The sequence below is a fragment of the Hibiscus syriacus genome, unplaced genomic scaffold, assembly GCF_006381635.1.
Source record: "Hibiscus syriacus cultivar Baekdansim isolate YM2019G1 unplaced genomic scaffold, ASM638163v2 tig00110160_pilon, whole genome shotgun sequence".
In the NCBI taxonomy this organism is placed as follows: Eukaryota; Viridiplantae; Streptophyta; class Magnoliopsida; order Malvales; family Malvaceae; genus Hibiscus; species Hibiscus syriacus.
Window position 1 is genome coordinate 6,017,306 of NW_024062608.1, and position 12,164 is coordinate 6,029,469.

General features: G+C 38.3%; 1 protein-coding gene across 1 annotated transcript; it reads right to left on the bottom strand.

Moving 5' to 3' along the window:
- Nucleotides 1-2,827: 2,827 nt before the first annotated feature.
- Nucleotides 2,828-4,692, bottom strand: LOC120216453. The gene is made up of 5 exons (XM_039213876.1): nt 4,507-4,692; nt 4,195-4,413; nt 4,013-4,108; nt 3,787-3,891; nt 2,828-3,678 (listed from the first exon to the last, which is right to left on the bottom strand). Exons 1-5 carry the CDS (start codon nt 4,585-4,587, stop codon nt 2,908-2,910), a joined length of 1,272 nt encoding a protein of 423 aa, XP_039069807.1. The 5' UTR covers nt 4,588-4,692; the 3' UTR covers nt 2,828-2,907.
- Nucleotides 4,693-12,164: the final 7,472 nt, after the last annotated feature.

The window sequence follows — 12,164 nt, forward strand, 5'->3', positions numbered from 1 at the left end:
GTGTAGAAATAGACTGACAGAGTTAACAGCATGAGCAATATCGGGACGCGTGATGGTTAAATACTGAAGAGCACCAACAAGAGATCGATAAAGAGTAGGATCCGAAAACAGAGAACCATCTGAAGACAGGTGCTGGGAAACAACCATCGAAGTGTGAACAGGCTTGCTATCAAGTAATTGAGCACGACTAAGAATGTCGCGTGCATATTTCAGCTGACTGAGAAAAAGGCCATCAGTTGTTGGTGTAGCTTCAAGACCGAGGAAGTAACTGAGAGAACCCAAATCCTTAGTAGCAAACTCAGAGTGAAGCTTACGAGTAAAGCTGTCAAGAAGAGAGGAATTGTTGCCTGTAATAACAATGTCATCAACATAAAGCAACAAATAAATGATGTTGGATTGCCTGTGAAAGACAAAGAGTGATGTGTCCGCATGACTGCAAGAAAAACCAAGGTGAATGAGAAAGGAACTGAATCGCTGAAACCAAGCACGAGGTGTTTGTTTGAGGCCATAAATAGCTTTTTTCAACTGACAAACATGGTAGGGGAAGCGAGGATCAATATACCCTGGAGGTTGTTCTATATAGACTTGTTCAGTAAGATGACCATTGAGGAAGGCATTTTTTACGTCAAGTTGGCGGAGAGGCCATCGGTTAGTCACTGCAAGGGAAAGTACAACACGGACAGTGGTAGCCTTGATGACAGGGCTAAAAGTATCCGTGTAATCAAGACCAGGCACCTGTGTATATCCCTTTGCAACAAGACGGCCTTTGAGACGTTCGATAGATCCATCAGGCAAATATTTGGTCCGAAACACCCATTTGGAGCCCACAATGTTGGTATTGGCAGGACGAGGGACCAAAATCCAGGTACGATTATTTTGCAAAGCTTGAACTTCTTCATCCATGGTGGCAAGCCAAGCAAGATTCTTGGCAGCTGATTTGAACCCTTTAGGCTCAGTGGATGCTAGAAGAGCAGATAGAAGGCCAGAGGATCCCAAGACAGCAAGATTCGTCGGGTGGCGAGGTTTGAAAATATCAGCCTTAGCTCGTGTAAGCATAGGATGAGAACTCATCGGAATGGTAGCAACAGGAGCAGTAAAGGGCAACTCAGTAGACTCAATAGAAGATGAGCCAGAATCGGAGGACTGCAGAGATGGACCTACAAGAGAATCATGGGCTTGCAAAGACTTATCCACGGTATCAGTACAAAGAACACATGAACGGGATCCAGATTCAATAATATGCTGGGAATGGGGCACAAGAGAAGGTGGGGATATGGTGGTGGGAGGAATACTTGGTTCCAGAAAATTTGAAAATTTGAGGGAATATAATGGTTGAGCCTGAGAGGTATCCAAAAAGGGAAAATAAGTCTCATCAAACTGAGTATGGCGGGTGATATATATTCTAGAGGTAGTGGGATCAAGACAACGGAACCCTTTATAAGAAGAGTTGTATCCCATAAAAATGCAAGGTATATTGCGAGGGGAAAAATTATTAGGCATGTAATCACGTAAACAGGGATAAACACGACAACCAAATGGGTGAAAATTTTCATAATTTGGAGGGGAACTGTATAGAAGCTCAAAAGGGGACTTACCTCCGAGAGGTGGCGTGGGCAAGCGATTGATGATGTAAGCCGCAGTGCTAAAGGCGTCAACCCAAAAATGAGGAGAAGTGTGAGAGTGGAAAAGTAGAGCCAAACCAATTTCAGTCACATGACGATGTTTTCGTTCAGCGCGATCGTTTTGGGCGGGAGTATATGGACAAGATAGTTGATGATGAATTCCAGAAGTACGAAGGTGTGTTTTAAAGCAGTTACTAGTAAATTCTGCACCACCATCACTTTGAAAAAATTTAATACGAGTAGAATATTGATTTTCCACAAATTTTTAAAATTGAATAAAAGTAGCATAGAAGTCAGATTTAAATTTCAATGGATAAAGCCAAGTGAAGCGAGAATAATCATCGATAAATAAAACATAGTAAACTAAACCCAAATTGGATTTTACTGGTGAAGGACCCCATATGTCGCAGTGAATAAGATCTAACACATTGAACGACCTATTTTCATTACGAGAATAAAGCAAACGATGACTTTTTGCAAGTTGGCATGTATCGCATAATTTAGTATATGGCAATAAAGAGGTAAGATAAAACTGTCCTTTTTTATTCAATAAAGAAATAACAGAATAATTCACATGACCCAAATGAGCATGCCATAAATCATACGAAGCATGAAGAGATTTATTTTTAAGGACAGAAATAAAAGCGGAATTTCCGTGCTCTAGCACATATAAGCCGCCATCACGTTTATCAGTTGCCACCACCTTTCCCGTTTGGCGATTCTGAATAGTAAAAAAATCATTAGTAAAGATAACGGATAAGGGAAAATCATTAGTTAATTTACTAATGGACAAAATATTTTTTGTGAAATGGGGAACAACCAAAACATTCAACAATTGAATATCCGGGAGGGGAAATTTTATCGGTGTGGTTAATGGGTAGGGACGCACCATTCCCTACAATTACAGAATCCTTACCCGTGTAGGTGGAAGACTGATCCAAAGTGGAGTGGGCTAGAGTCATGTGGGCCGAAGCCTCTGTATCCAAAAAACAATCAGAAGCCTCATTTTCGGATAAAGAGCAGGAAGAGGTAAAAGCCTCTGCAAGGTGTGCCGTGGATTCAGGCCGATCATACCGCTGTCTACACCGATCGACAAAGTGTCTTTCCTTCCGGAAAATCCGACAGCGTGGTGGACGGCGACTATGGGTGGTGTTGGTACGGCTCTGTCCGTGATTGGAGTTGTTGCGTTGGTCATTTCCACGGCCACGGCGTGGGCGAGAACCACCTCCACGATGAGAAGAGTTCCGGGTAGCAGTAAATGCAGCAGCTGAGGATGCCAGAGTCTCTAGAGATTTTTGAAAATTTTCAAAACTCTCTGCTTTAGACACAAGATCAGAAAAACAGGAGAGGGGGTTTGTGCCATCTGGGCAGTGAAGAAGCTAGAGAATTCAGGACCGAGACCACGTAAGAACCAATGGACTTTGTCGGTTCCATCAACCGGACGACCGATTGCATGTAGTTGATCACACAAAGTTTTGAAGGCACGGGCATAGGCAGTAACAAAACGAGTGCCGCGTTTCATCAATTGGAGGTCATCTTTGAGGCGAAGTTCACGAGCTTTGGAGCGGTGGCTGAAGGTATTTTCAAGGGCAGTCCAGACCTCACGGGATATAGAGAGGCCAACGGCTTCAGCCATTGCTTCCTCGGTAAGGGAGGAGAGGAGAAGACTAAGGACGCGTTGGTCGGTTGCTTTCCACGCCATGTATTTATTATTTGGCGTTTGAGAGGTGGGAGGATCAAATAGAGGTGGCGGCATAAGGGTGCCATCGACGTGACCCAGTAAACCTTGGCTTTCAAGGAGGGGAAGGAGTTGGCTCTTCCATAGAAGATATTTTGAGGAGGAAAGCTTGATGGTAACCATGTGGATCATGGTGTTGAAGGGAAGGATGGTGGGAGAAGAATTGGGAGAGGAATCAGCCATTATCTTCCCTCCAATTTTCAAATTTTCTGGAACCAAGTATTCCTCAACAGTTAAGACCCTTCCCATTTTGAAGTCACAAGGCCGTAAGCTGCTTGATGTAATATTTGATGACAGCGTACAATTTCCCATGCCCATCTACCAAAAAAGTTTAATTTTCAGATCAAAATTGAAATTTAACTTTAGTAACCGAGGTGCGTGAAACATCAATAAGAAATACTATTATGGGTCTGTCTTATAAAATACCTCCTTGGGCAAATACCTCCTTGGGCTATAACATATGTGAATAAGCAATCTTTCATCAAGGTCATCCTCCAAAAGGGATGCTGCTTCAGCAACTCCTTTCACAGTCTGCAAAATCCATTACATTTATTTCAGATCATAATGATGAAGCCAAAACTTTAAATAAAAATTCTGTAAACGAAAAACAAGCCAAACTTCAATATAAATGAAGCTAATATAAGTGAAATACCTGACAAAGCAGCAGGATAGAATTCTTGAATGCGGCCTCGCTAGCCCACACATAATTACCCACTACTCCGATTCCACCCACCATCATTCTCGACACCTTGATTCAATAACATTTACATAATTTAAGAGAAAAATCAAAATCATTTCACTAATTTAAAGTTAACAAAGAAAAGTAAAACGCACTTGGCGAGCATGTTCAGCGACCCAATCCTTGTCAATGACCAAAGAAGAGGAAGAATCGGAGGACTGAGATTTGGGTTTCGATCCCTTTTTCCTATTCTCTGTCGCTGGCTCCAGAACCAAACAAACTGGTTGTCCGGCATCGTTTTGAGGAGTGGGTAGTAGACCGTACACGAAACCGCGGTCCAGACAGGAGCTGAGGTTCCCTATCACCAAACCAACCTGCATTCAAAAGGGAGAAAATGAATTTATCGTGAAATTCTTCAGAATTCATCGATCTCTGTAATTTGATTTCGAAAATAAAAAGTAGTGAACCTGAGCCGAAGCTGAAGATTGGGAGAGACGCAACTCGGCTAGCTGGAGTTTGCTTTCCTCTCCGACCACTGCTTTCACCATGATTTTGACTTCGGTGAAAAACAGAACGAAGCCGAACCACTTGGGATTTCAGAGCTAACAATAAGAACTAGAAATGAAAATTGAAATCATGAGAAAAACGGCGCGGTCCTGCCTACAATGGACTAGAAACGGTTTTTTGCAGTTGCTCATTTGGTTAGGCCTCTGAATTTATTTGAGGACTTGACCACTTGGGTAATGGGCTTCGTTTAACCAGTGGTCTCTCTGTATGAGCTTCTTCATAAGTCTCATAAATAGTTTAGGGTAAATTACACAAATGCATATTAAATTATATTATTAAAATTTGGCTTAAATGCACTATTACCCTTGGAGTGTACCATTTGTATTGAATCGCTCATTAAAATATTTTTCGATACGTTTTGCCTAAAATATTAACTCCATTAAAAAATAACCAATAACTAATTAAAACATGGCACTTCACCATTTAATTTTGACATTTTTATATTTGAATAGATAAAAATCAATTAAAAATAAAATAATTAATGTGTCAAAAATACTCCTCTCTTCTCCACTTCCGTATCCATCGTCTTTCTCCAACCCTAACACCTTTCTTTTCTTCAACCCAATTGTTATTGCTACCATCTTTTCATTTCACCAAATACTCAAAGTTTTCACATTTTCATATCTTCTCCAATATCTTCTGCCATCTTCCACTTCAGGACCCGCTGTTGATGCTTCACCTTAGGATTCATCTCGATATTTGCTTCAAATGTGTTCCTGTTTCTTGGTTTTAGACAGCAAAGAAGCAAAATTCTTGTTAGGCTTCGAGCGAGTTGTTGTCATGAAAAAGAAGTAGAGGGTTTTGAGGAGTGATAAAATTAGAAAGTGGAGATTTTGGTTTACAAATAGAGTCTCCATGTAATTTGAAAAATTAGAAACTGAAGCGGTATTGATATCAATAAAAGAGAGATATTTAGATAAGAAATAGCCTATCCATTTTCTTTGATTTCTTTGATTGGATGGCTTTGATGTCATCCGCAAAAAAGTGGGAAAGGGAAAATCAATCTCAAGATGCCAAAGAAGCATTCAGCTAAGGATGAGAAGAAAACAGTAAAAAAAGCGTTAAAGAAGATGATTGGTCTGCCATGGAAGCAAATGATCGAACAGGTTCTTGACGTCGTTGAGGATTACGAATCTTCTAGTGAACTCTACGGCTTTTTTTTTCGTTGGTTTCCTGTTTATAACAAGCGGTCTGCGGAGCATCAAAAACAGCAGCCGTAAAGTTTAATATTGCGTAGTGTGCATTAGTGAGGTCTCCAAGGGGGAAAATCAGGTGGCTAAGGTGTCTAAATGATAGTTGCATTGATGCATGGCTTAAAGTTGGCCCGTCTTGCCCTATTTGTAGGGTTAACGTTGTCCCTAAACGGAACTTTCTCGGTTCCTCCATGGTTTCTTTGGCTAAATCAGTCTAAAAGAGTCGTGAAATGAATCGAAAACCCGCTTAAGTTGGAGTTTACATTGACAATCTGTGAGTGTTGGCATGTTTAGTGAAGTTAATTATGCTTAGGCGTGGCAGTCTGCAAGTTAAGCATGATTCACTCTTTGATAGGTTATTCAAACTCTAAACTCAACATTTTAATTTTAAGTTTCATTTTTAAAAAATTTCTATTGTTGATGTTTTATGTTTCAGTGAAACAAATTTTGGATTAAACTTTTAAGTCTAATGATCATCAACAAGATGACCAATAATAGTGAAAAAATGACGTTAACAATATAAATTTTGACTGAATACAAAGATTAAATTGATATTTTATATAAATTTTAAAAATTAAATTAATATTTTATATAAATTTTAAAATTAAATTAATATTTTATATGAAATTAAAAATTAATTATTTTTACTAACCTATCACGTACGGGAAAAAAAAGGATAGAGAGTTAACAGCTAAGGGTGCGTTTGGTTCACTGAAAACATTTTACGGAAAATGAAATCTGGAAAATGTTTTACAGAAATGTAAGACATTTTCCAGTGTTTGGATGTTACATTGTAAAATGTTTTACACTGTTTGGGTAATTTTTCTGAAAACTGTTTTCAGAATATGTTGTTAATGAAGAAGTTGTATATATTGAATATGTTTTATTATTTATTATTTTTTAAAGGTTCATTTTTATATATAATTATATTTTATAAAAATATGTATTTTAGATAATATTAATAATTGATTAAAAATATATTATAAAGGTTTATAAATCCTTAGAATGCTTAATTAATAGTACACCAAATTAAAACAACAATAGTACATAACATTGTACTAATAATAATATTGTCAAAATATATAATTAAAGGGTTTATCACATTAAAACAACAATAATATCCAAACTTAATAATACATAGTCTAATTCATAATTAGTGCTACAACACATCAATCCAACAATACAAATACTGAAATCTACACTACATCCCATTAGAACTAAAATATTGTCTAAGCCATAAATAATAATACACCACATTTAAAGCTCACATAAATAATGTGAAGAGTTGCTTGTCTTACGCCAAGTTTCCTCCTTACACCAGAGTTTCTCAGAAGTTCAAACTGCATTCCATCATCAGAAAAGGCATACCATCTTGAGCATTTGTTCACCAGTGTAAGCCTCAGCCGATATACTGATTAAATCTTTCACCTGTGAAGGGTTACAATTAAATGACCAATTGGTTTTGCAAGTTTAGAAAATTGAAAAAGAATTATACAAGATATTTTACAAATATAATACAGAAACAGGTCAAAATTTGGGACCAAAGCAAAACTATAACATGAGAAATGGATAAAAATACCTAAAAAGGGACATCAAAGCAATTGAGTTTCCCTGATCTGTATGGATGGACTTGGACCTGAAGGCAAACTGAACAGGAAACTTTATCCCCAGAAGCATCAACAATGTTATTTTGAGTGTTTATGATCTTTGGGATTTTTTCAACCAAATCTCCTATCAATCCCTTAACATCGTCGGTGTCGAAGATGTTCTGGACCTCCTCAAAAGCTGTTTCAACAGCTCCCATATGATAACAGAAAATGAATATCATAAGCAAAATGCCATTTGATATAGAAACCATCAACCAAATTAAACCAGTGAAATCAGGATAATAAACAAAACTGCTCACCAAATAGAGCAAACATCCGATCTAGGATTCATCAGACTGCCAAAAAACAAGAGAAGATTCAAAAACTTCGATTGAAAAAACCGCTCCAGAAATAGCCCCAACCGCAGCCCCTCGGAGGAATCCGCAACCCATAACAGGGTGCCCACTGCACACATAAAATGTCAATCTCTTCACCAATATTTGACTACATCAAGCTTAATCTCAGTCTCAAGCATTAATTGTAGGAAACTAAACAACATTGTCATTAACTCTACGTGTATTTTGGAGCTAAATGTAATAACAAATTCATCCAAAAATTGCTTTGTCTGCTAGCAAAATTCTTTCATAGTATTGTAATCCAACAAATTAGAACAACAACAAAATTTGGTTTATCTCTAATCCACATAATATCATACTTGGAACAAAACACTAATATGAGAAATCTAATTTAACAAGAAATCAAATTCAATTTATTGTAGTATGGATGCTTTGAAAGAAAACAAAATTATATAAAAATAGATCTGCAACGAGAAATCTAAAAAGCTTTAATAGAAATAATGAAGGAAAACAGAGAAGAAGAGAGAAGAAGAGAAAAAGAAGGCGAAACTGCAAAAATCTTTAAGCTTTTCAATGGAATCTCCAAGCAAAGAAGGCGAGGACCGAGGTAAACGAGATGGGTATTCGTGAATTTTCATCCTTTTTCACTTTCTTTCAATGAAATCCCCAACTAGAGGTTATGATAATGTACACCTCGGGGGATTTGTAAAGTAGAAGAAGATGAAAGCTTATAGAGAAGATGAAAAGAGTGATACCTGAGAAGATGACCGCCTGCCTCACTGGTGAGAAGGAGACCAAATTTTTCGGTGTGGAGCAATAGACGGGAGAACGAAGTTCAGAATTAGTATAGAGTAAGGGATGGGAGAACGATGGAAAATGACTTACGGATTTCCAAACGGTAAGTCATTTTACCGTGTTTTCCTATAAGTTTTCCGTTGACTGGGAAACAAAATGCATTGACCTCATTGTTTTACGGGAACCAAACACAGGAAAAGGGGGAAAACATTTTACCATAAAATGTTTTCCCCCAACCAAACAGACCCTAATTGATAGAAGAAAAACCATGACCATCAGTGTTGTTTACTTTTTACTATTTTTGCAGCTTATTACCAGATGGGCCCGGCAACAACCTCACTGCATTGGAAAATGAGTGGCATACCAAAGCGAATCTTTCCCGCGTCTTCAAAAACTTCCACCTAATAAAACAATGGGAAGATCTGTCGAGAAAAAATAAGATAAAAGTTTTTTATGTTTACCGCATCTACAAAGTTTATTTCATCCGTTTATGGGTTTAATATCGGTCTCTAATTAGTATCGAATCCAATGATATATATTTAATAAAAATAAAACAGATAAAATAAAATTTAATTATAATAACATTTTGAATAGTGGATGGCGAACGTTAAGCCTTCTCTCTCGGTGCATATTAGCAGGACTAACAGCGATTGAAGACGAGCCATCATTTTCTTCTTGATTTCTTGATTGACTCTTTCTTGCTTCTGCTGACGGTTTCTAGGGATTTTGTTAGGCGATGTCTACTAGATCTACTACGGATTGGAGAAAACTGTTCGCGGCGGGTAATGCGCAGGAATTAGAATTTTTTCCTCCGACGGAGATTGAAGGCTCGCTCGTCGTTAAGCCTCTGAAGTACGTATTTGAGGAGGGGATTCTGGAATAGAGGTATGCCCTAGTTGGGTAATTTATTGGCTCAACCCCTAATTTTAGATTATTGCAGAAGACAATCGAACTGATCTGGGGTAAAGTTGCGCCGGTGAAGGTGAGCATGGTTGGATCAAACTTATTTGTTTTTTCTTTTACTAGTTCTTCTGCCAGGGGCTGGGTTATAGAGAATGGTCCCTGGCATATCTAGCATAAGCCTCTCTTCCTCGGGAAATATGAGCCAAATTTAAAGGAGCTGCACTTCGACCTGGATCGTATGCCAATTTGGATCCAACTTTTCAATGTTCCTCTGGAGTTATTTTCAAAGAGAGAACTCAGTTACATCGCAAGCGCAATTGGTAAGCCTTTACACATGGACTCTATTACAACTTCTAGGGAGAGACTTGAGTTTGCTAGAGTTTGTATAGAAGTAACTGTAAATACTAAGATTCCAGATTATATAGATGTGTTATTGTGTGATGAGTCTATAGCCCAAATTCAGGCCATTGTGCCTTGGAGACCTGCATCATGTGTTGAGTGTAGGAGATTTGGACACTTTGTGAAATTCTATCATCTGGGGAAGAAACAAGAATAGAGGGTAAAAGCTATTGTACAGGTGACAAAACAAGATGATACAATAAATAATAGTGTCGTTGAGATTGAGGGGAAAAATGTTGGAATAGATATTGAGGGTAATAGTCATACTGAGCATATTGCTCTTTGTAATTCTGAAGCGGTAGAAGAAATATGTCCTGATAAAGCTCGAAGTGTTTATGGGGAAGTAACTATAAGTGATGCTAAGCAGAATATTCAAGAGGGGTGTTCTGGAAGTAACCCTCATATTAAGCATGGGAGAGGTAGACCAGGTAAAACTGCTATGGGGGGTTCTAAGAACAAATTTGAGGTTCTCAGTTCCATTGATCCTAAAAATTTACTGTATGTCGAGGACTCTGGTAAGAAGCAATGAGCACCTTCATTTGGTGTGGCAAAATTGGTTCAGGACTTCAAGTCAAAAAAGAAAGAGCAGGTCGATAAAGTAAAGAAAGCGGAGGATAGAGGTGGTATCTCTTCCTCCTTCATTTCCTCATGATAATCTGCTTTTGGAATGTTCGAGGATTCAATAATCCTCACAAGCAAAGGAAAGCGATGAGATGGGCTACTAATTACCAAATTGACATTCTCTATCTACTGGAAACTAGAGTTAAGGTGGGAAACTCTGTGAATATTTTAAACCATAGTTTTAGTGACTGAGATACTTGTTGTAACTATAATCACGTAGCTAACGGTTGAATTTGGGTGCTTTGGCATAGGAGTATGAACTGCACTGTTGTTTCTGTTTTTGATCAAAGTGTTTCTGTTAGAGGTTTATTTGAGGGGGAACAATTTCTACTTTACTGTTGTTTATGGCTTGAATGATGGTAATGGTAGAAGACAATTATGGAATCAGCTTAATTCTTTGGGATGCACTGTGGGGAATCTGTCATGGCTGATAGGTGGTGACTTTAACGTCATCCTGAATACTGAGGAGAGCTCGGTTAGTGTCAGTTCTTTGACCTTAGCTGACATTTTTTATTTTCAAAATTGTGTGGAAAACCTGGGGGTTTTCGATTGGTCCCCTATTCACATGGTCGAATAAGCAGCATGATACTTATTTGGCCCGCAAGCTTGACCGTGTACTGGTAAATCCGATATGGATTGATGTAGTTCCTGACTCAACTGTGAAATTTCAGGCCCCTGGTGACTCGGATCACTGCCCTGCATTAATGTGGCTTCACAAGACAGCCCTTGTTGCTAGGCCTAAGCCTTTCAAGTTTTTTAACTTTTGGGTATTACACCCTGAGTTTTTGACCATTGTTAGGGAATCTTGGCATCAACCAATTGATGAAAACCCAACTCAGGTTTTGTTCCATAAACTGAAGCGATTGAAATATTCTCTCAAGGCTTTTAATAGAGCCCATTTCAATGATATTTCGAATAAGGTGAAGTAGAAAAAAGATGAGCCATTGAGTATTCATCTTGCAAATTTAAACTTGGGTTCTGCTGGCAGTAATGTTAGCAGTGAACTCCAAGCTGAAAAGGAGCTGAAAAACCTTGAAGATACTGAGTTATTTTTTTACAAGCAAAAAGCCAAAGCTAGTTGGATCAAGGAGGGGGATCAAGTGACTAAATTCTTCCATTCATTGGTGGCAAGCAGAAGGAAGAGTAGTATAATTAGGGTCCTCTATGACCAATCTGGTGCTAGATTCGATACTTTTGATGGCATATCCAACGAGGTGATCCAGTTTTTTCAAAACCAGTTGGGAATGACAAATGAAAATGTTCAGGGCAGTAATATGTCAACTATTAAGGACCTCTTCAACTATTCTCTCCCTGTGGGAGCTGATCCTGATTTATGCAGAGATGTGTCTAATATTGAAATTAAAGAAGCTATTTGGGGGAAAGGAAATGACAAGTCTCCTGGGCTGGATGGCTATAACCCTTACTTCTATAAGAAAGCTTGGTCCATTGTTGGTGATGACTTTGTTGTTGCTATCAGGTATTACTTTGACAGATCATTTATCATCCCTACTTTTAATGCCACAGTTATTGTCCTTGTCCCAAAAATGCCTAACCCCGGCTTAGTTAAGGACTTTAGGCCTATATCCTGTTGCACAGTGATATACAAAACCATTGCCAGGATTTTAGTTAGGCGTTTGTCTACTGTGTTTCCTAGCATGATTTCTAAGAACCAAATTGCTTTTGTTAAAGGGAGGAGCATTGTGGA

Excerpts from the sequence above, each read along its gene's own strand:
- LOC120216453 (XM_039213876.1), bottom strand. The coding sequence starts at position 4,587 with ATGGTGAAAGCAGTGGTCGGAGAGGAAAGCAAACTCCAGCTAGCCGAG. Across the intron at positions 3,892-4,012 it reads CTATCCTGCTGCTTTGTCAG|ACTGTGAAAGGAGTTGCTGA; the intron begins GTATTTCACTTA and ends TGGATTTTGCAG. Across the intron at positions 3,679-3,786 it reads GGAGGTATTTGCCCAAGGAG|ATGGGCATGGGAAATTGTAC; the intron begins GTATTTTATAAG and ends CTTTTTTGGTAG.